This window comes from Pleurodeles waltl, chromosome 4_1 (genome assembly GCF_031143425.1).
Source record: "Pleurodeles waltl isolate 20211129_DDA chromosome 4_1, aPleWal1.hap1.20221129, whole genome shotgun sequence".
Taxonomy (NCBI): Eukaryota; Metazoa; Chordata; class Amphibia; order Caudata; family Salamandridae; genus Pleurodeles; species Pleurodeles waltl.
Window position 1 is genome coordinate 998,150,260 of NC_090442.1, and position 21,594 is coordinate 998,171,853.

The following is a 21,594-nucleotide window of genomic DNA, read 5'->3' on the forward strand; positions in this document are numbered from 1 at the left end:
TGATTACGACTGAACAAGTAAATTGAGAATGTATTTGTACAATGATCGCAATCGTAAGTGTTGCAATGTTTACTGCAGCCGGTAATTAATGGTTGCGGTAAATATCACATTCCTAATAAATTTCGGAAGTCTAACCTGCCGAAACCTTAAGGAGGGAAAAATGGCTGGTAAGTACTGGGAAATCCAGATTTCGGTGCAGTAAGCATCAAAAAATGTATGCGATGCCCAATTGTGAGGGCAGAATTTGGAATAGGTGCTTGTTAACGCACCTGATAGATTCAGCCCCATGTATGTATTTCCCATCGGTGTGTGTGACACTATACAATAGCCAAACCTATTGGTTTTGTCAAGTAACGTGGCAATGGTGTGCCCTCAGCAGCCACCTGACGTGAAAGCTCGTCATCAAGTGAAAGAAGTTAACAGATTGATGTGGTTTATGACTGTTGACTGCGAAATAACTGCATCTTTAATAGCTGGTAGTCTGGTAAAATGCGCAGACCTTACTTTCATGACCCTGTCGCTGTTCTTTGTCATTGAACCCTTGTCCTTTGTTCTGGGTGCAGCGTCCACTTTTCTGAAGCAAGCTTTCGAAGGCGAATACCCCAAGCTGCTGAGGCTGTATAATGATCTGTGGAAACGCCTCCAGCAGTATAGCCAGAACATCCCGGGCAGCTTCGCCGCCGGCGGAAGCGCGGAGCTGCTGTCTGAGCTGCAGCAGATGGAAGATGACACACGCGACATATTCATGCTTAAGAAGCACGATTATGAGTAAGTGGGTTTTTTAAATCTGGTTAATCACTCTCTTTAAGGAGGGGAGGCGTTTAGACTCTGATGATCTATCGACTTCCCTTATGTTAAATATTTTTCTGTGTGTATAAAAGTTGTTGATTGCACAAATTGTTCTTTTATTACGTTTAAATAGGATCAATCCGCTAGTCTGTTACGTGCTGGTTGTTACCAGATTTGAAGAGGGCTTGGATGTTTTATGCCTTGTTGTGTCTAGAAGGCTGCATTGCTAATCACTGCTCTAGCGCGAGTTGAGTTTGCTCGATTATCTACACCGACCAGAGGCCCCCTCCCACTTACCCCAAAATTGACATAAGAGGGGAAAGAAACCCTATTTTTGCAACCCCAGAGAAGGGAACCCAAAAATATGTGGAAAGGGAAAATGTGGGTCTTAGTTAATAATAAAAACAGAAGTGTGCCATAGGATTTGTGATAAGCTTGCCTTTAAGGGTTTCTAAAGCCACAGGCCTAATATGAAAGGTGCTTCGACACTGACCAAACCGCATGAATTGGACTGCGCTGCACTCGTTGTCTGGAAAGACTCAGCAGCGCTACTTACTGCCTGGATGTCCAATAGCACAGAGTGACCCAGGGTTGTGTAATTTAAACTGATACTTGGACACTCAGTGGTACCTATGCTGGTGTAGTCTACTAGAGGATACTGCAAGCATATTGGAATTGTGTGGACAACTTATGAGTATGACATCGACTTTGTGTGACTGCAGAGATGGAACAATGGTTTTACAAGTCGCTATCAACGTAATTACCAGTTATTACCCTTTTTATCTACAGCCCTCCCCAATACTTAGGTAGAGTATACTTCTCACAAAATAGCTAATCTCTTCGAGTGACACTCCTTCTAAGAATGATGTGCAAGGAATTACCTGTTACAGTTCAATATACGAAATAAAAGCAATAAACAGCCTGTTGTAATGAGTAGAATTCGTTTGTAGATTTATTGCATGTCATATAGAATATGGAATTCAGAATTCGAATATATATGTTTTGAATACTTTAGATGAGGTATGGTGTGTTGTGGCAGAAGAAGCTGTGCAATGGAAACATTTGTGCAAGTTCTCCTCTGTACCAGGTGGTTGTTCAAATAAAGGAAATATTTACATTTCTTATGCTTCCATGGTTACTATAGAAATTGGCGAAGAGCTGAGCAACCTCGAGAAACCGCGGTTTAGCCTTGTTTTTCCAGTTTTGGATGACCCTATGATCTGCTGCTGAACCTTTGTCTCTCCCTTCAATTCATCTGGTGATTATTACACCACGCCACAGCCTACAGCGTATTTCTTTTTTTTTTACCTCAGATATTGCCCGGTGGTGAGACTTTATTTGTAGTTCATTCTATTTGAAAATGTTAGCCTTACCTTGTACATTAAGTTGTGGCGGTTTGGTGGTCGCAGGTGTTTTGCTTTACTGCTGACCGAGCCAAAATACACACATTGACAGGAGTCGAAAAGATTCTCTGGAATGCACTTCTTAATCTAAAGAAGACATTTATTTTATCTTTTTGCAAGGCTCATGAAGGCAGGTCAGTATAACCAAAAGTGTACTTTTAAATGTGCAACAGTGAAGTAAGAACATGTACAAAGAATCTTCAATCTATAAACATCAAATATACACATGCAAGGATACAAACACCTATATTGCTATATGTATATATATTCATAAACAATACAAAGTAAATAATAAAAAAAAATACATCACCATAGGGAATGTCTGGTTCTTCATCTTTCTCCTGCCAGCAAGTCGTTGACCCCGGTTCGACCACAACGAGACAGAGAGAGATCTACCCTCATGGAAAATATATCAGGTATTCGACGTCTCAATCCTGATTGAGGTCTCTGAATCCCCCACTGTCAACCTGGGTCTCTTATATATCTTAAACAAACGAGGAAGGAGATTTCTGGAAAAAATCCCTCCCGCAAGAAGTATTAAAAAATGCTGGCTATTTTAGGTCAGGGTTGAAAGAAACAGGTTGGAATTGGCCAGTTTCCCAAGGTGTCTCTCCCGAGCCTAAGCCATTCCCTGCTGTACCATAAACATCATTCTAGTACATCCTTATCGTGCTGACTGACTGACTCCACGTTATGTCCTAGCCCTTTGGTGAGAAAAGAACACGCAGAATAGAAAACATGTTGCATAACATGTTTTGTACAGAAAACTACTTGCACCTTTAATGTAGCGGTGAAGCTAAGGCTAAGCTGAATACAAAAAGGAGTCTGTAACTTGTGACTGCTAATGTGACTTTGGACAGCTAAGCCAAGTGCAAAGTGGTGCGACACGGAGTCAGTGTTCAGAACACAAATGTCACTACAGCACGCCGCCTTACTGATCTTGAAAAGATACGGTGGGCCACGTAAAGGTGCACAGCACAGGAGGAATTAAGGGGTTAAGAGATCAAATTGTCATGTATACAAAGAACAAATATATACAGGAGAGTATATGGGTAATAGGAGAGTCTAGTTTCAAAGACATCTTGGTGCATGTTAAAAAAGCTGAGTTAATTGAAAGGTGCACAAAAGTTACACTTGCACAAGACAAGAAAGAAGGCAGCGATACAGTAAATAAGATATCTGATGGTAAAATTAAATATGTACATCATCCATCGCAACACAACTTGAAGAAGGATACGTGAAAAAATTAGCATACTGTCATGTTAAAAAATCCCAACTATACATGCTATGGCTTTGGAAGAATTCTGTTAAGTCTGATAGGAGCCCTGCTAAGTCAGTCAAATGTTTGGAGTTTGATTTAGTTGGTCAATTTGCTAGGGTGTGCAAATGAAAAGAAAACAAAGAAAAATAATAGTAAAATAATGTGTGAAACAGTGATGAAGAGGATGCTTCATCAAATGAGAGTGTGGAGAGTGCAAAGTATGATTACAAGAAAAAGGTAGTTCTTGAAATTTCAGGTGATGGTGAAAATAAACCACTGTGTTGGGTTTCATTTGGATGAATATCATTGCAAGTGGCAGCTGATTAAGGATCACCATACACAATTATTGCAGAAAGTGTTTGGCAAAACCATTTTGTCACAGTTATTGGAGATCACTTGGAGCCATCAGATGTTAACCCTGAAAGCTATGCAGGAGAAAGGATTTATATAGTAGGACTAAGGCATCTAGTTTTCGGGTTGAATAATAGACATGCATTATGTAAATGATATGTTGCCAGGTGTTAGCAATGGGGTCTCTAGTTGGCAGTGGCTTGCACCCTGCCCAAGTAGGGATCCTCACTCTTGTCAGGGTAAGAAAGTCAGACAGCTCAGCCCTTTGGTAGCTTGGCTCAAGCAGTTAGGCTTATCTCAGAGGCAATGTGTAAAGTATTTGTACACACACACACACACACACACACACACAAACTAACACAGTGAAAACACCACAAAAGTACTCCACACAAGTTTAGAAAAATAGGCGATATTTATCTGAGTAAAACAAGACCAAAAATGACAAAAATCCAACTTACACCAGTAAAGATAGGAATTTTTAAACATTAAAGGTAGTATGGCGCTTAGAAACACAATAGCTCAAACTAGGGCTAGCAAAACGGCTTGACTGAGTCACTTCCAACAGTCCGGTGCCACCTGTGAGGGAGCGTGGCCGGCCACTGAGTTGTATAGACCCCAGTTACTGTAACTTGGAAGATGAGTTGAGGCGTCACTGGAGCCTGTGCGGCATCGGTTCCTTACTGTCACTGGGGAGGTGAGGCGACTGTTCCTTATTGCTAGGCAGGGGGAGGAGAGGAGTCAGTTCCTTATGGTTGCAGAGGAGGTGATGTGGCATTGCTGGCAAGGCATTGGTTCCTTATGACAAAGTATGGTCGATGAATACAGCAAGTCAAGGCATGAGGGGTCAACTTCGCAGTGTCCCGATCACACCACACGACCACAGGTGCTACGGCGGAGTCGTGTGCCATGGACGACGGTGACACGGAATGCTAAAGTCACTCAGTAGTGGGACTTCGGAGGCCCTGCAGCATCAGGCTTGAGTTGTAGATCACAGTCATTGTACTCAGCGGAGACCACAGCTCGGGTGCAGATAGTGGTGTGGAGCCAGAGAGTGGCACAAGTTCCAAAGTTGTTCTGGAAGTCGATGCACTAGTATCTTCCTTGTTGCACCAGAATTCACTCCCAAGGGCCCCAAAACTGGATTTGACACCACTTGGCAAGTCAGGACTCTCAGCAAGAGAGCCCAGGTGAAGTCTTTGATATCCCTGAGACTTCTTAACAGGAGTCAAGTGCAGTCCAAGCCCTTGGAGAATCTTTGGAAGCAAGATGTAGAAAGCTAAGTCCAGTCCTTTCACTCCCAGGACAGAAGCAGCAAGCAGCAGGCCAGCACAACAAAGCAACAGGCAGAGTGGCAGTCCTTCCTACAGCATCCAGTTCTTCTTCCTGCCAGAGTTTCCTCAGTCCAGAAAGATTCTAACTATGTGGTGTCAGAGGTCCAGTACTTATACCCATTTCTGTCTTTGAAGTAGGCAAACCTCAAAGAGGGCTCTTTATAATGCACAATGCCCTGCCCTGGTCCCAGACACAGTCCAGGGGGTTGTAGACTGCTTTGTGTAAGAAGAGGGACTGACTTATTCAGGTGCAAGTGTCAGCTCCTCCCACCAATCTAGCTCAGGAAGACCCATCAGGAAATTCAGGGCCCACCTCTGCTCCCTTTGTGTGACTGTCTAGAGTGAATTCACAAACAGCCCAACTATCATACTGACCCAGACGTGTATGCAGCAGACAGGCAGAGGCACAGAATGATTAAGAAAGAAAATGCCCACTTTCTAAAAGTGTCATTTTAAAACTCACAGTTCAAAAACCAACTTCACTAAAAGATGTATTTTTAAATTGTAAGTTCAGAGACCCTAAACTCCAAATCTCTATCTGCTCCCAGTGGGAAATTACACTTGAAAGATATTTCAAGGCAATACCCATGTTACCCTATGGGAGAGATAGGCCTTGCAATGATGAAAAACGAGTTTAGCAGTATTTCACACTCAGGACATGTAAAGCACACCAGTACAGTGCCCTAACTTTTAAATACACTGCACCATGCCCATGGTGCTGCCTTGGGCCTACCTTAGGGGTGACATACTTGTAGTAAAATGTAATGTTTGGGCCAGGCAAGTGGATGCACTTATGAGGTTGACATGGCAATTTAAAACTGCCCACACAGACACTGCAGTGGCAGGTCTGATACATGTTTATAGGGCTACTCATGTGGGTGGCACACTCAGTGCTGCAGGTCCACTAGTAGCATTTGATTTACAGGCCCTGGGCACACCTGATGCACTATACTAGGGACTTACTAGTAAACCAAATGTGCAATCATGGAGAAACCAATCACCATTAGAATTTAGACAGAGCCCACTTGCACTTTGGGAACTTGTCAGCAATGGTAAAGTGCCCAGAGACCTAAAGCCAACACAAACAGGTAAGAAAAAATAGGAGGAAGAAGGCAAAATGTTTGGGGATAACCCTGCAAAAAGGGCTAGGTCCATCACCAGAGAAGGACCATCAGTGCTTGGTGGAAGGATCAGAGAAAGCTAAATATAATTTTAGATCCTAATAGCCCCAAACAAGTACTTGTTGCTTCTGAGGTGGAAGACACTAAAAAGTGGGTTTTAGACGAATTTCCATCTGTGTTTAATGGGAAGATTGGCAAATGTAACATTTTTTTATCATCAAATTAGGCTAAAACAAAATGCTAATCCCAAACTGCACAAAACTCGCAATATTCCATTTATCAGGGAGGAAGTGAAATTGGAATTAGATAAACACATGGATGTCCACATTATTGAACCGGTGGAGGCACCTGAATAAGTTCCTCCCTTAGTAATAGCCAGACCCGCTAATGGCAAGATGCTTCTGTGCGTTATTTTGAGAGAGCTTAATAAAAATGTAACTGTAGTCCAGTTCCCTTTGCTGTGGATTGTTGAAGCATTGTCACTAACTAGAAATGCAAACTGGTTTTCTACATTGGATCTATCCACCACATATCACCAGGCAGTTTTGGGCTCAGAAAGTAAACATCTTACTACTTTCTGTAGGCCGTTCGGCTCCTTCCATTTCTACCATTTTCAGTGCATACCATTTGGTCTAGTGGCAGCAGTTTTCCAAAGACTAATGACACAACTGTTTGGACACATTAAGAAGGTTACATTATTCCAGGAAGATATCTTGATCATGGGAAAAACCAGGAAGCACCTTGATGAAATCCCGAGAAAGGTGTTGAATATTCTTGAAAATTGGATTAACTGCTGAAATGAATAAGTGCAAATTTGCAGAATGGAAAAGTCACTTATCACATCACATGAGATTACTAACAAAGGGATTATACCAAAGGAGAAACTTTTTGAAGCCACCAGTACAGCTCCATCACCACAAAACAAAGATGAGCTCTGCACAATTTTGGGTCTGGCAGAGTTTAATTCTAAATTTGTTATAAAATCTCTGAGAAGACAAATGAGATGCATATATTGTTGAAAACCAAAAGCAAATTTGAATGGCCAGAAAATTGTCAAGAGTCATTTTTAGAGGTTAAACATGCTATCAGCAAAGCGCCTGCTCTACAAGGTTTTTACCCTACTGCAGAAATGTTTACCACAGATGCCAGTGGAAAGGGTTTAGGATGTGCACTTACTCAAAAAATGAACATGGTGGTGAAGTTGTTTTAGCGTTTGCTTCCTGATCTCTTTCACCTGCAGAGTAGAGATACTCTTATTGAAAGAGAAACTTTGGCATGTGTCTGGGCACTAGAACATTTTTACAATTTTGTGGGAAAGGAAATTTATTGTATGCTAAGTTCACACCCCTGAAGGAGTATCCAGAGGTTCAGCAAGGATTGGTAGATTATCTATGCAATTGCAGGATTTTCTTTGTGAAGGTCATTATGTTCTGGGAAAGAAAATTATACACTTTGGTTTCTTTAATAGGTTTTCTCTACCTCTCAGGGAGGTAGATGATAGTCCTTGGAATGATATTTGTGTTGCAGGAATATTTGCTACCAATTAAGTCAAATGTTTAAAAAAAATAAAACTAATGAGAGCGTATGAAGAGGATGAAATGCTGAAAACAGTCAAAAAGAAAATTGTGGATGTTAGGAAAGTTGTGCAATGGTGGAGATTCTTGGAGAAATGAAAGCATACTGGGAAGTAAAAGATGAGAATAGAAGTTGTATTTCTGGTTAGAGGTGACAAAGACATACCACTATGTACTATGAGAAATAAAATTATATGACTTTGTCATGAAGGGCATCGTGGCATAACACGCTCTAAACAAAATATCAAAGCATTATATTGGTGGCCCAAAGTAGACATTGACACTGAGAGATTTGTGAGATACTGCATGGAGTGTAAAAAAGCTGACAAATCTTGGAAAACACTCAATCCTCCTTTAGGCTCTTTAGGATGCCTTAACTTACCATGAGTAGAATTGGCGCCGGACATTATGGAACTTATTATTTGGAGTGATGGATCATAGAAGTACATTTTAGTATTAATGAATGTTTTCTAAGTGGCTGGAAGTAGAGATGGTTGAAAAAGTGGACACAAAGACGGTAATCACATTTTTAGCCAACCTATTTTTAGGAGAAGGTTTTCCGGTATCCTTATTAACAAATAGCGGAGTATAATTAAAATCTGAGGAGATGAAGAACTTTGTTGAGTTTGCTTGCATTGCACTCAAATTCACAGCACTTTATCATCCCAGGGAAATGGTGTTGTGGAGAGGGCGAATAGATTAATCAACAGTATCTTACAGCTAGCAAACAAAGGAAATCAGGATTGGGATATAGCGTTGAGAAAGATGATCTGGTCACATAATGTGACTTATCATGACTCTGTAGGGGAAAGGCATTTTGGTATAATGAGAGGGCTGTATTGAAGGACTCCGATACTTCACTTCTTCACAATGCCGTGTTTATTGTAATACACATAAAATACAATGTATTGCAGAGATACACAAAGTACATCCCGTACCGTTAACTCCCTTCTCTCGACCGACCCTCCTACATTCCAGTGCCACACGTAAGATTCCATGAAGCAGGATTCCAATCACCCGCTGTCATGAACATTCTACTACCATCACTACACATCCCCCTTCCTTTAATAGGACAGAAGAAAAGAACTAACTATTAAAAAAAAAAACTAAAATAATTTTTTTTTTTACCTACAACACAACATAATACTGTGCACTTTAATCATATACAAAAACTTTCTAAAACTCTAGCTTTTCTTAAAACACTCCCAAACAAACGTTTCCTTTCATCACCACTTTTTACTATCTCCTTCATTATACTACCATTACTAACATTATTTCCATCTTTATAAACATTTATATTACACTGACCACTGTCCCGTTCAGCATCATCCTTCGACACAACTTCACTTCCTACCCCTACCCTTATTACTCTCACAATGTGTGACATTTAACCACCAATACCTACCACTATTCTTATCATGCAAAGCATCTGGCATGAGTCCATCACTTTCATTTCCAGACCTCTCAATAGCAATGCGACTCATAGGACAAATGCTGCCATCTTCTAGTTCTGCAGTATTTTTCATAATTTTCCTGATCCTTCAATAAATCAATCAGAGTTTATAGAGCGCAGCTACTCACCCGTTAGGGTCTCAAGGCGCTGAGGAGGGAGAGGGGGGCGTTAGCATGTACCGGCGGTGGATTAGAAAAGCCATGTCTTCAGTTCCTTCGTGAAGCTGGGGAGGGAGGTGGTTTGTCTAATGTGGATGGGTAGGGTATTCCAGTTGGTGGTGGCGAGGTAGGAGAAGGAGCATCCTCCTGTTCTGGTTTTCCTGATGTGGGATACTTCTGTGAGGTAGAGCTGGGCTGAGTGTAGGGTCCTATGTGGTATGTGGAAGTTGAGTCGCCGGTTGAGGTAGGCAGGTCCGGTGTTGTGGAGAGCTTTGTGTGCGTGGGTGAGAATTTTGAAAGTGATTTTTTTGATAGGGAGCCAGTGCAGTGTGCGTAGGTGTTGAGATGTGGCAGTGTCAGGGTAGGTTGAGGCTCAATCTGGCAGCTGCGTTCTGGATGTTTTGCAATTTTCGGGTGAGATTTTGTTGATTCCGGCGTACAGTGCGTTGCCGTAGTCCAGTCTGCTGGTGATGAGGGCGTGTGTGACGGTGTTTCTAGGCTCGAGGGGGATCTATTTGAAGGTCTTGCGGAGAGTGCGGAAGCAGGTGGAGGTGACTGCGTTGATCTGATGGTTCATGCTGAGGTCGGGGTCCAGGATGATTCCAAGGTTGCGTGCATGGCTGGTAGGGGTGGGTGGGTTTCCGAGGGTGGGTGGCCACCAGAAGTTGCTCCATGTGTTGGTTTGGGGGTCCAGGATGAGTACTTTGGTCTTGTTTGTGTTGAGTTGAAGGCAGCTTTCTCTCATCCAGTAGGCGACTGCTTTCATGGCCTTGCATAAGTTGTGTCTTGCTTTGTCTGGTTTGTTGGAGAGGGAGAGGAGGAGTTGGGTGTCGTCGGCATAGGAGATGATGGTTCTGTAGGTTCTGATGATGATGACTAGCGGGCCATGTAGACTTTGAACAGCATGGGGCTGAGGGAGGATCCTTGGGGCACTCCGCAGGTGGTGGGTGTGGGTTCTGTGAGGTCTGGGGCAAGTCTCGTTGCGTTCTGCCAGAGAGAAAGGATTAGATCCAGTCGAGAGCTTTGTCTCTAATGCCGGATTTGTGGAGTCTTCTTATCAGGATGTGATGGGAGACTGTGTCGAATGCTGCCAAGAGTTCAAGTAGGATGAGTGCCGATGTCTCTCCCTTGTCCAGTAGGGAGCGGATGTCGTCTGTTGCGGACAGGAGGGCTGTTTCTGTGCTGTGGTTTGACCTGAATCCGGATTGGGAGATGTCGAGGATGTTGTGGCTTCCTAAAAACGTGGTGAGTTGGCTGTTGACTGCTTTTTTTATGACTTTCGCCGGAAATGGAAGTAGAGAGATGGCCCTGAAGTTTTTGAGGTCGGTGGGGTCAGCCGATGGTTTCTTGAGGAGGGGGTTGATATCGGCGTGCTTCTAGTCGTAGGAGAAGGTGGCAGCAGCAGCTAGTGAGCAGTTGATGGTGAGGCAGAGCTCGGGGTGATGGTGTCTGCAGCTCTGTTAAAGATGTGATGGGGGCATGGGCCCGTGGGGGCCCCGGAGTGGATGGACTTCATGGTTTTCAGTGTATCTTCGGTGAGAGGGGTGTCCAGGTGGAGATAGTGGGTTTGTTGGTGTCGGTTGTTGGACGGGGGGTGGTTTGGTGTGTGGGTTGTCCTTGTTTAAACTGTCGTAGATGGTCTTCATTTTGTGTTGGAAGTAGGTGTTGAGTCTGTCGCATAGATCTTGGGAGGTTGGGATGTCTGTTGTCTCGCTGTTGGGTTGGGCGAACTCCTTGATGATGTTGAAGAGTTCCCTGCTGTTGTGTGGTTGTGAGGAGATCCTGTCTTGGATGGCCTTCTTTCTGGTGTTTCTGATGAGTTGGTGATATGCGGTGGTGGCAGCTTTGAAGTTGCAGTGGGCTTCTGGGGATTTAGTGTTTCTCCAGATTTTCTCAAGGCGGCAACAGGTGCGTCTTCATTCCCAGAGTTCGGGGGTGAACCAGCTGGCTCTCTTTGCGTGGGTGTTCTTTTTGAGGGGGGCTATGGTGTTGGTGCAGTTGGTGACCCACTTGAGGAAGGTACGTGCTGCGGTGTTTGGATCCTTGCATGCGATGGTGGGTGCGGCAATGGAGAGGGCGGCGGTGAGCTGATTGTTGGTTATTCTTGTCCAGTTTCTATGCGATGGACGGGGTTGGGGCCTGGTGATAGTGGGTGAGTTGAAGGTGAAGTTGATTCATCGGTGATCTGTCCATGGGAGTTGTGTGGTGTGGCTGAATGTAGCGGCGGTTCCTGTAGTGAAGATGGGATCAAGGGTGTGTCCTGCCAAGTGTGTTGGCCTTGTCATGATCTGTCGAAGTCCTATGTTGTGGAGGTTGTCTAGGAGGGAAACAGTGTTTGGGTCTTGTGGTTTCTCGAGGTGGAAGTTGAGGTCTCCCAGCAAGGTGTAATTGGTGGCTGCAATGGCTTGTGCGGAGATGAAGTCCGTGTTGGAATCAGCGAAGGGCGTGCGAGGTCTGGGAGGGCGGTAGATGATGGTTTCCCTGATGGTGGATGTCAGGCTGGTGTGTAGCTTGAAGTAGAGGTGTTCCATCAGGTTAGTGGCTTCTTTGGAGTGTGTGTTCAGGCAGAGATTGGACCTGTGGACGATGTGCCCCCCCCGGGCAGCTGGGGTGATCTTTCCAGGCGATCTTGTACCCCTGGGGGATGGCGATGTCTGGGCCTGAGGTGTTTTTGGTCCAGGTCTCGGTGAGGAATGCAACATCTGGGGTGATGCTGTGAAGGAGGTCCCAGATTTCGGTGGCGTGTTTATGGAGGGAGCAGACTTTGAGGAGGATGCACTTCAGGGGTTTAGGGTTCGATGAGTTGTTGTGGGTGGGTTGTGCTGGGACCCGGGTCTTTGTGATGGTGCAGGTTTGAGGGCAGCGAAGGCCACTGAATGGACCGTATGTGTTGCCTGGAGCTGCTTGCTTGCAGTTGTTGTTGTGTCCTGGGATGAGTGCGATGCGTTCATCTGCTGTGTAGAGGCGGCGGGTTTGGTCACTGACGGGCACAGACGGGCTTGCCTTAGGCACACCTTCGGAGCACCGGCAGCGCACCCCCTGCGCGTGGCTGCCATTAAGTAGGGAGGGGGAGAGGACAGCTGGGAGGCGGGTGTGAAAAACAGCGTGAAAAAAGGGGGCGGGCTACGGGGGCAGCAGCGGGCGGGATTCAGAGCAAGAGAGGGGAGGGGGTGGGGCTGTAGGGGTGGCAGGGGAGTGAGTGAGGGGGGAGAGTGTGAGGGAGAGAGCGGAGTGAGAGGAGAGAGTGAAATGCAGAAAGCGAAAGACAAAAGGAACACACAGGGACAGATCACGGAAGGAAAAGCACACAGAGTGAAACAGAGGCAACACACAGAGTGAAACAGAGGCAAACGAGGAGAAAAGGAGAAGAGAGGCAGAGGGCAGCCTAGTAGAAGAGCAGAGCTCTCCCACTAGACACCAGGGATGAGGCACAGGCAGAAGCCTGACAGTGGTCTGAGTTCAGACGAACCAAGGGCTCTACTTGCCGGTGGAGCTATGAGGAGGCAGAACAGTTCACTGACCTGGTGGGTCCCTGTGGGTTTGCTAAACCTACTCTCACCCTTGCCTACTTTCCTTACAGACTTAATCCGCACCCATTGTACAACTTTCAAATGCACTTCCTTGGTACCATATTTGCTATCAAAACATATTTTGTTCTTTTCTTGCGTATCCATTATGCACTGTCTTACATTTTCTGTATTCCAATTCACTTTTCTTCTTCTCTGCATCCATCCCAGATTAACCCTTGAAAAAGGAACCCCTCATTAAATCGAAAGGGTGTTTACCAATAGTCTCATGAGGTGTCATCTTGTATGCCCTTAACATCCTCTTAAGCTTATTTTCCAAATTCTTACTTTTTACTGACCATTTGAATAATACCCTTGAATACTCTATTTACACATTCAACTACAGAGTTCCCCCTGGGGTGATATTCTGTACACCTCTTCTCTATACCAGCTGACCGTGCAGATGTTTTCATTTCCTCCGACTTAAATTGGACGCCATTGTCCGTCAGTATGACCCTTGGAAATCCTTCCCTCAAAAATACTTCTTCCAAGAATTCTATCTCTGCCCTGTCATTAATCCTCTGAATTATTGAAAATTCAATCCATCTGGAAAACAAATCCACCGAAACCACTATATATCGACACATCATTCAATGAAATTGGGCCCACAATGTCCAATGCAACCTCATTCCATGGCAATTCAGGACAACCTAACGATGACATGGGTGGATTTAATGTTTTCTTGGCTTCGTCACTATTCTCACAATCAATACATTCTCGTACAAACCTTTCAATTCCCAAATCTATTTTTGGCCACCAATAGAGTACCTTGATTCCCCTTTTAGTGCGAGCAATGCCCTTCATGACCAATAGAGATGAGCTTCTGTCTGATTCCATATGGAGGAACAATGTTCCCACCTCCACAGACAAACTCATCCTCCACACTTAATTTGTCTCTAACTTCCCAAAATGCTCTCAACTCATCCTTCATTTTTATTTTCTTGCCCTCACTCCATCCATGCATTACTTTAGTCTTTACTTCTTTCAGCACTTCATCTTTATCATACTCTTGCATCCATTCTTCTTTTTGTATCGAACCTCCAATATCATCTGTAAATACCCCTGCTACACACCACTCATTCCATGGATCTTGATCCAATTCCCTTAAAGGCACTGACATTCTGCTAAAAAAATCAGCAGTAACATTTTTAATTCTGGGTACATATTGCACCTCATACAAAAAAATCCTGCAGTCTCATAGATAACCTTAATATTCTAGCAGATGCTCTAAATAAACCTTCAGTAGTCAACAGTTTTGTGAGAGATTTATGGTCAGACCCTAAAATGCATTTTTGTCCCCAAATACATTTTCGAAAATGCCCTAAAGCCCACACACATGCTAAGGTTTCTCTCTCTATTACTGAAAACCTTTTCTCTGTGGGAGATAACGAACGGGAAGCAAATGCAACAGCATACTCTTGACCACTTTCACCCCTTTGTGTTAACACACTTCCCAGTCCCTTACTACTAGCATCAGTAGTGACAGTAGAGCACGCTTTTGGATCAAAACCTTGTAACACCGGAGCATTAGCAATTGCATTTTTTTACATCTTGAAAAGTTTTTTTGACAACTATCACTCCATTCAAATTTGACTTTGTTCTTAAGTAGCTTTCTCATTTCATGAATTCTATGTGAATTATTTTTTACAAATTTCGAATAGAACTGAAAAAGGATCTCAATTCATCTTTGGACTTAGGTGAAGGAGCATTCACAATAGCCTCCACTAATTTCTTTTTAGGTTTAATCCCCTTCTGATTGATCTCATGACCTAAATAAGTGACTTTTCTTTGTGCAAACCTACACTTGCTACTCTCTGCTGTCAACCCATTTTCTTCCAAGGTGCTTAAAACTTTCCTCAACATTTCATCATGATGTTTTCTGCTCTTCCTTACAGCTAAAATATCATCCTGAAAGAATGTAACATTTGTTAAATGTCCAAATAATTGTGTCATTAATCTTTGAAAAAACACTGCGCTGACACCAAACTAAGCGGCATGTGCTTGAAACAAAAACAACCCCATGGTGTACAGAATGTTGTTAAATGGCTATTACGATAATCTAACACCACCTGATGATACGCAGATGACAAAGCCAAAGTAGAAAACCACTTGGCTTCTCTAGTTGAGGAAAACATCTCATCAATTCTGGGTAAAGGAAATTGATCCACAATGATATTGTCATTCACACCACTCAAATTAGCACATAAACGCACTTTGCCATTAGCTTTGCGTGCCACTACCAATGGTGAAACCCATTCTGATGTTTCTACTGGTTCTATAATTTGAGAATTTAGTAATTTTTCCAATTCCCTCTTCACCTCCTCTCTTACAATAAATGGGATGTTATGTACTTTATGAATTTTAAGTTTAGCGCCTTCCTTAAGTCGAATGCGATGTGCGAATCCTTTCAACTGACCCACACTCCCTTAAAAAAACTCCAGGAAATTCTTGTAACACCCATTTTTTAGTATCTTCATCACACATCACTAACTCCTGCTCTACACTATTAGGATCTAAAGCTATATGTAACTTCTTTTGATCCTTCCAACCCAAAACTAATGGTCCATCCTTAGCTACAAATAATTTACACATTGCCGGCCTGTGCTTAAACTTAAAAACTAGAAGTCTGACTCCAACCATAACTATTCTGTCTCCTGTGTAACTCTTGGGAGTTAAGTCTGGAGGTTCCAATTGATTCCCAATATTATTCAAAAACATTCCTGCCATGTACTTTCCGATATAATAGTATATGCGTAACCTGAGTCAGCGGCAACTTGTAGCGTGACTCCACCAAAAGATACCCAACACCTAGGTTTGTTGCGACCATTCCCAGCAATATTCAGCACCACACTTTCTCGCCTCAACTGCTTAGTACTTTCTGCTTCCTCTTCACTCTCCTCTGATATTTCTTCTTCAACTTCTTTAACACATGCCACTTTGTTACTGCATTTCTTTCTTTGTTTCTTTCTGCAAACCCTCGCAAAATTACCTACTATTCCACACTCTAAACATTTAGCATTTTTACCTGGAACTCCTTCAGACTTCACAGAGTGGAAGGCACATCCACAATGAAAACACATTTCTTGTTCGATCTGACTTGTCCATTCTTTTTTTTTTCCTTCCTTGTATCGTCTGTCTTCCCGTAGATCCTTTCTTCTTTTTTCCGTCACTCACTTTGCCGACCACTTCAACCGTCTTCTTGTCCTGTGCCAGTGTGACTTTGGCGCATCGTTCTGATAGTTCAGCTTTCTTTACCATAGCAATAATGTCTTTAAGATTAGCCTCACCTTCCATCCACAGCCTTTCCTGTTTAGTTTTGTTCTTAGTATACATTACTATTTGATCACGAACCAGCTCGTCATGCAAACCTCCAAACTTACATCTACTTGCTAATTGTTTTAAAGCAGAAACATAACTTTCTATATCTTCATGCTTTTCTTGTTTTCTCTGGAAAAATGCATGACGCGTAACAGCAGTTTACACTGCAGGAGAAAAATGATCATTGAAATCTTGAATGGCATCCTTAAACACATCACCGCCACTTCTATCAAGTTTTTGTAATTGATTATAAATACGCAAACCTTCCGGACCTAAACAGTGCATAAGAATCCTCTTTTTCTTCTCTGCAGTGAATTAACCATTACAATCTTTCAAATTTGCAATATAGTTAAGAAAATACTCCTTCCATTCATTCCATTGTACAGCTGGTTCTCCTGGAGATGCCAAAAATTCTTTAGGGGTGCTCAAATGAAGAGAATGCATCATCCCTGCATTTGCCGAATTTCCACTTGACCGCATATTAACATCAGTTGCCACAAACACAATTCTTTTTTTACATCCAACTGTACAAAGTTACTTCCTGTACCTCTGCCTTTCAGTGCACAGTGCTGGTATCCCTCAAGAGAAAACAAACAAAAATAAAGTTTGTCAGTTTAAACTGCTGCATTATAAATACTTCTTTCCAATTTCCAGTAAAAAAAACTGCAAGAAAATAGCTTCAAGATGTATAAATACACCTTTATAACCTGTTCATAGTAATGACTAATTGAAAATTACCCAACCATATAAAATGTCCACTGTGCGTCGTCCAACGTCACTTTCTACATTCATTGGAGCTTGTTTAACCGACTTGCAGAGATGGGCACCTTGCGTGGTGTAACATGCTGTTATTGTGGGAATTAGAGCTTATTCAGCACGTTCTAGGGTGCCGAACGTGCAGTGTAGCGCATTCATCTGAGAGCCGACAGAGATCGCACACCTCCAATGATCTCCGATCGCGCTAACGGTCGGCCTGTGCAGGTAAGATACACACCAACAGAATCATGAATATTGAAAAGAAAACAAATTGTCAACTTGCAAAACAACTGATTGTGGACTTACCAAAAGCCGGTTCATGAAGTGCGAAGTCTTGAGTAACACAAAGAATAGAACAGTAACACGACACCTTGTAGCACAAAGAGTAGTCCTCAACGATCCCGCTCGTCGCCTAATTCTGTAGTGAAGGACTCCGATACTTCACTTCTTATCAACTCCATGTTTATTGTAATACACATAAGATACAGTGTATTGCAGAGATACACAAAGTGCATCCAGCACCGTTAACCCCCTTCTCTCGACCGACCCTCCAATGCCACACGTAAGATTCCGTGTAGCAGGATTCCACTCCACCCACTGTCATGAACATTCTACTACCATCACTACAAAGGCATGTACAGTATTTCAAGGCTAACCCAGGTTGGATGAGAAGAGGAAGCAAGTAGTGTGGGAAACTAACAAAGTACACAAAATGCATTTTCACAGCCCAGGAAAAGAATAAATCATAGTTTGATGCCAAGCATGAAGTATGTGAGGTAAAATTGAAAGGAGGACAATGGCTTCAAGTGCAATCTGTTAAGACATTTACCAAAGGTAAGAGAAAGTTCAGCAATACTAAACAGATTGTAAAAGTGATGAAAAATATTGTAGAATTGGCAGTATTTGTCACATGAGCCAGCCATTTATCAATACTAAAAGGTAATGAGAACAGTAAGGAAGAAAGTGAATACAATGGAAACTGTTGGAGCGACAAATACTGGTGGGGGAATACTGATTCACCTAGTGCGTGTGAAGAAGTGGTTAGAGAAAATATGGGTGAAAAAGACATTTTTATGAGCAGTGAGGAGAGTTAGAGTGGGAACAGAAGTATGAATTTGGGCAGTGATTAAGGAAGTGGTGAAAATGACAATACTAGCGATGTAAATCAAAGTGGCCATAAAGGTGGTACGAGAACTAGTACTTTTGGCAGGAGCATTAAGAAGCCTAAAAATTTAGAAGATTACATATGTTGCATTTAAAATTATTTGCATCTTTCTGGTATAAGAAGACATTATTTTCATGAGTAAAATATTGCAGTGTATACTAATATGTGTTAATTGTATATGAATTTATAATGTGCTCTGTAAATAGTTTATCGTTAATGTAATTAGTTTTATTTAGTTTTTTTATTAAAAGAAAGGGATATGTAGTAATGAGTAGAATTAGTTTCTAGATTTATTGTATGTCATATAGAATATGGAATTCAGAATTAGAATCTATATGTTCTAAATACTTACGCTGAGGTATGGTATGTTGGGGCAGAAGGAGTTGTACAATGGAAACATTTATGCTGGCTCTCCTGTTTACTACGAGGTTGTTCAAATAAAGGAAATATTTACATGGTTACTACAGAGCCCTATTCTCTCAGTCTAATTACTAGGAAAGCCCTTTTTCCTATAGTAACTTTGTCTAGACTTTATCTAGTCTGCATCCCCCGTTCTCTGATTTTCTACACTAGAAATAATAACTTTATCACACTGCATGTATGTGTTTAAAAAATGGTGATTGACAACATTTGCTTCCTGTGTGTTTGTCTGACTTAGTTGTCAGAGCTTCCCTGTTTATAGGAAGCGAACTACTTGATCACTTACTGTGGATTGGCAGGAGATTATTATACGATAAAAAAATGAAAAAAAACTAAAATGAGGCCTCAGGGTGTTCTCCAGGTGGGATACTTTTAACTTCTCCCACTGAAGGGCTTGTTTCTTCCACTCTTTGTGTTGACCATTTCCTATATACTCAAACCGTACTCTAGGTTTTCACAGTGATTCACGCATGATTTATTGCTCTAATTGAACACCAATGACAGGAAGGTGCATGCAGTGACGAATTGACAAACTGATGCGTAAGGCTGGAAATATTGCATGATGTATCTATTTCATTGTTTGACTTGCTGTATCATATTTTATAAACTATGTGCCACAGTTTAATGTCATTTTAAGTAAATCTGTAATAGAATTATGTGATATCGCGCATTGGCTGTAGCCAAGTACACCTTTTTTTTTATTAGGTTTAAGAAAGGGAACATTAATTACAGGGTACCACAAACATTAAGGCATTATGACAAATTAAGCAAAGAAAACAAGCAGAACCAGATCATATTAAGAGCACAGGGATACAAAACACTTGGGCAACAGCACCATAGGTCTGTCGATAATGGACCATTGTAACCCAATGGTCTCCCAGTGTGTCATTGCACAAGCACAGTAGCGGCTAGGGTCAGTAGATCGTTTGCCTCCATGATCAATGGGATGCACATCAAGAGGGTGGCTGGCTCGCTCAAAGGAGGGGGAAGTTGGCTATTCAGGGCATCAACAGTTTAGGGGAGAAGACTCCCACATGTCAGTAGGTTGAGGGTGTTCTGAGCTCCTAAGAAAATCAGTACAGGATGAAAGGTATGAAGTAAAGGGGATTAGATCTCTACCAGGCAGGAGCCTTGGTGCAGCAATTCCCAATATGTTGTAATTTGCTCTTGGCAATAGGTGACGTCACACAGTCAGCTATCAGCTTTAGGTACAGGACGGCACACCCAATGTAGTGCGTCTCTGCTTTTAGCCAGGAGGATAAAATTGCAGTCAGTCGTCGTACCCCACCGGCGACATCCTTGACATAGCCTAGAACAACAATCACTGGGGTCCTCCGGGGAGATGGTAATCAGTGACAGAGCTAATGGCCAGAATCGGTGTATTGCAGGGCATTCCCACGCCAGATGGCGAAATGAGGCGCCATTGTCTCTGCATCTACAACAGGGCGCATCATCTAAGGGCCCCATGTGGCACAACTTCTTAGGAGTATGGTACATTTGGTGAAGAAATGTAATATGAATTAGGCATAGTTGGAAGGTGAGAAGGAGTGTCCTAGTCGGCCTACAGCAGTATCACCACTATGCTACACTCTGGGGAGGGTCGAGCACGGCTTCCCAAATAGGAGTATGCTCTGGGAGTGCATATGGGTGACTTATCTTGCATGAATGCGATATAGGTGCGTGATCAATTTCTGAGGTGATGGATTAGTCAATAGCATGTCTAGTGCATGGCATGTGGGGGAGGCAGCAGGAAACGTATCATGGAGAGCGCAAATTGCAGTAGAAAATTTGAAATATGTGAAAACATCGGGGGAGTATGTGCAGCGGTGGAAACATATGTTGCACCTAAGTTCCTCTGGATATAAATAACCTAGTGTAAGGAGATGCAACCTAGTCAGTTGGCAGAACACTTCATCTTCATCGGCAGCCAGAAGCCACAAGTGACCACTCAGGGGAATGTTGAGGGAATATAGGGTGCTTAAGCGGGCATGGAGACACAGTCTATTTCATGCATAAGTTCTACAAGTAAGGGTATCTATTCTGACCTGAGGGTGACGGGCTGGCAAATAAAGCTTAACAGACATGGGGCCGCAGTGGCTAACTCAATGCCACCATGTGGTTCAAAGGGGGCGGATGTATCCAGAAATGCACATATTGCACTTGCGCGCAATAGTATTAAAGCTCCATGTCTGAGGTACACAGGCCACCCTGCTCAAAGGGGAGAGTCATTGTTTCCTAGGAGACCCTTGTTTGCTTGCCAACCCAGGCCAATGTCACGAGTTGTTTGAAAATGTGTGCAGTAAGTGGAATGGGAATGTTGATGAATAGACACAACAGCTTTGTGAGGAGAGCTTCTTAGTGATAGCATTTCTCCCAGCCATAGAGAGTGGTAGGCAATTCCAGGCTGGCAAATGAGCTTCTAACTTTATCGTTCTTCCATTTTTAGTTTTACAAGGCTCATCAATACCTCTACTGATCCATATACCCAGGTTGCTAACGGATGACCTCACATATCACTGGGGATATATTAATCTGTGGGCCCTGAGTATATATGATGACATCATCTGCATACATGGGAAATCCTTCTGGCATGGAAGAGGAGACCTCTATGTTCATGGTGTTGGTGCAGCCGGGCCGCCACTGGCTCTTTTGTTATGGCAAATAGGATAGGAGAGAGAGTACAACCTTGCCTGGTTCCTCTAGTGACTGGGAAGGTGGCCGTGATCTTACCATTGATGTGCAACCTAGTGCATGATTGCATATAAAGAAGTTTGATCCAGCAGATAACGCGAGGGTTGAGGCCCAACCAACCCAGCAGCTGGAAAAAGAAGGGCCACTCCAAAGAGACAAGTAGGAGAGCTGCAAGCTGTGAATTGATGGAGTGCAAGAGTGCAAACATAGCATGTAAAGTATGAGACTTGTTTCGCC

At 42.9% G+C, this 21,594-nt stretch overlaps 1 protein-coding gene across 1 annotated transcript in view; it reads left to right on the forward strand.

Annotated features, from left to right (window-relative positions):
- The window catches only part of COG5 (component of oligomeric golgi complex 5), a 1,306,288-nt gene that overhangs the window by 747,428 nt on the left and 537,266 nt on the right, over positions 1–21,594 (forward strand). The window contains exon 13 of the mRNA XM_069229832.1: positions 564–768. Within this exon, the coding sequence (XP_069085933.1) occupies positions 564–768 (205 nt within the window). The remainder of the gene's footprint in view (positions 1–563; positions 769–21,594) is intronic.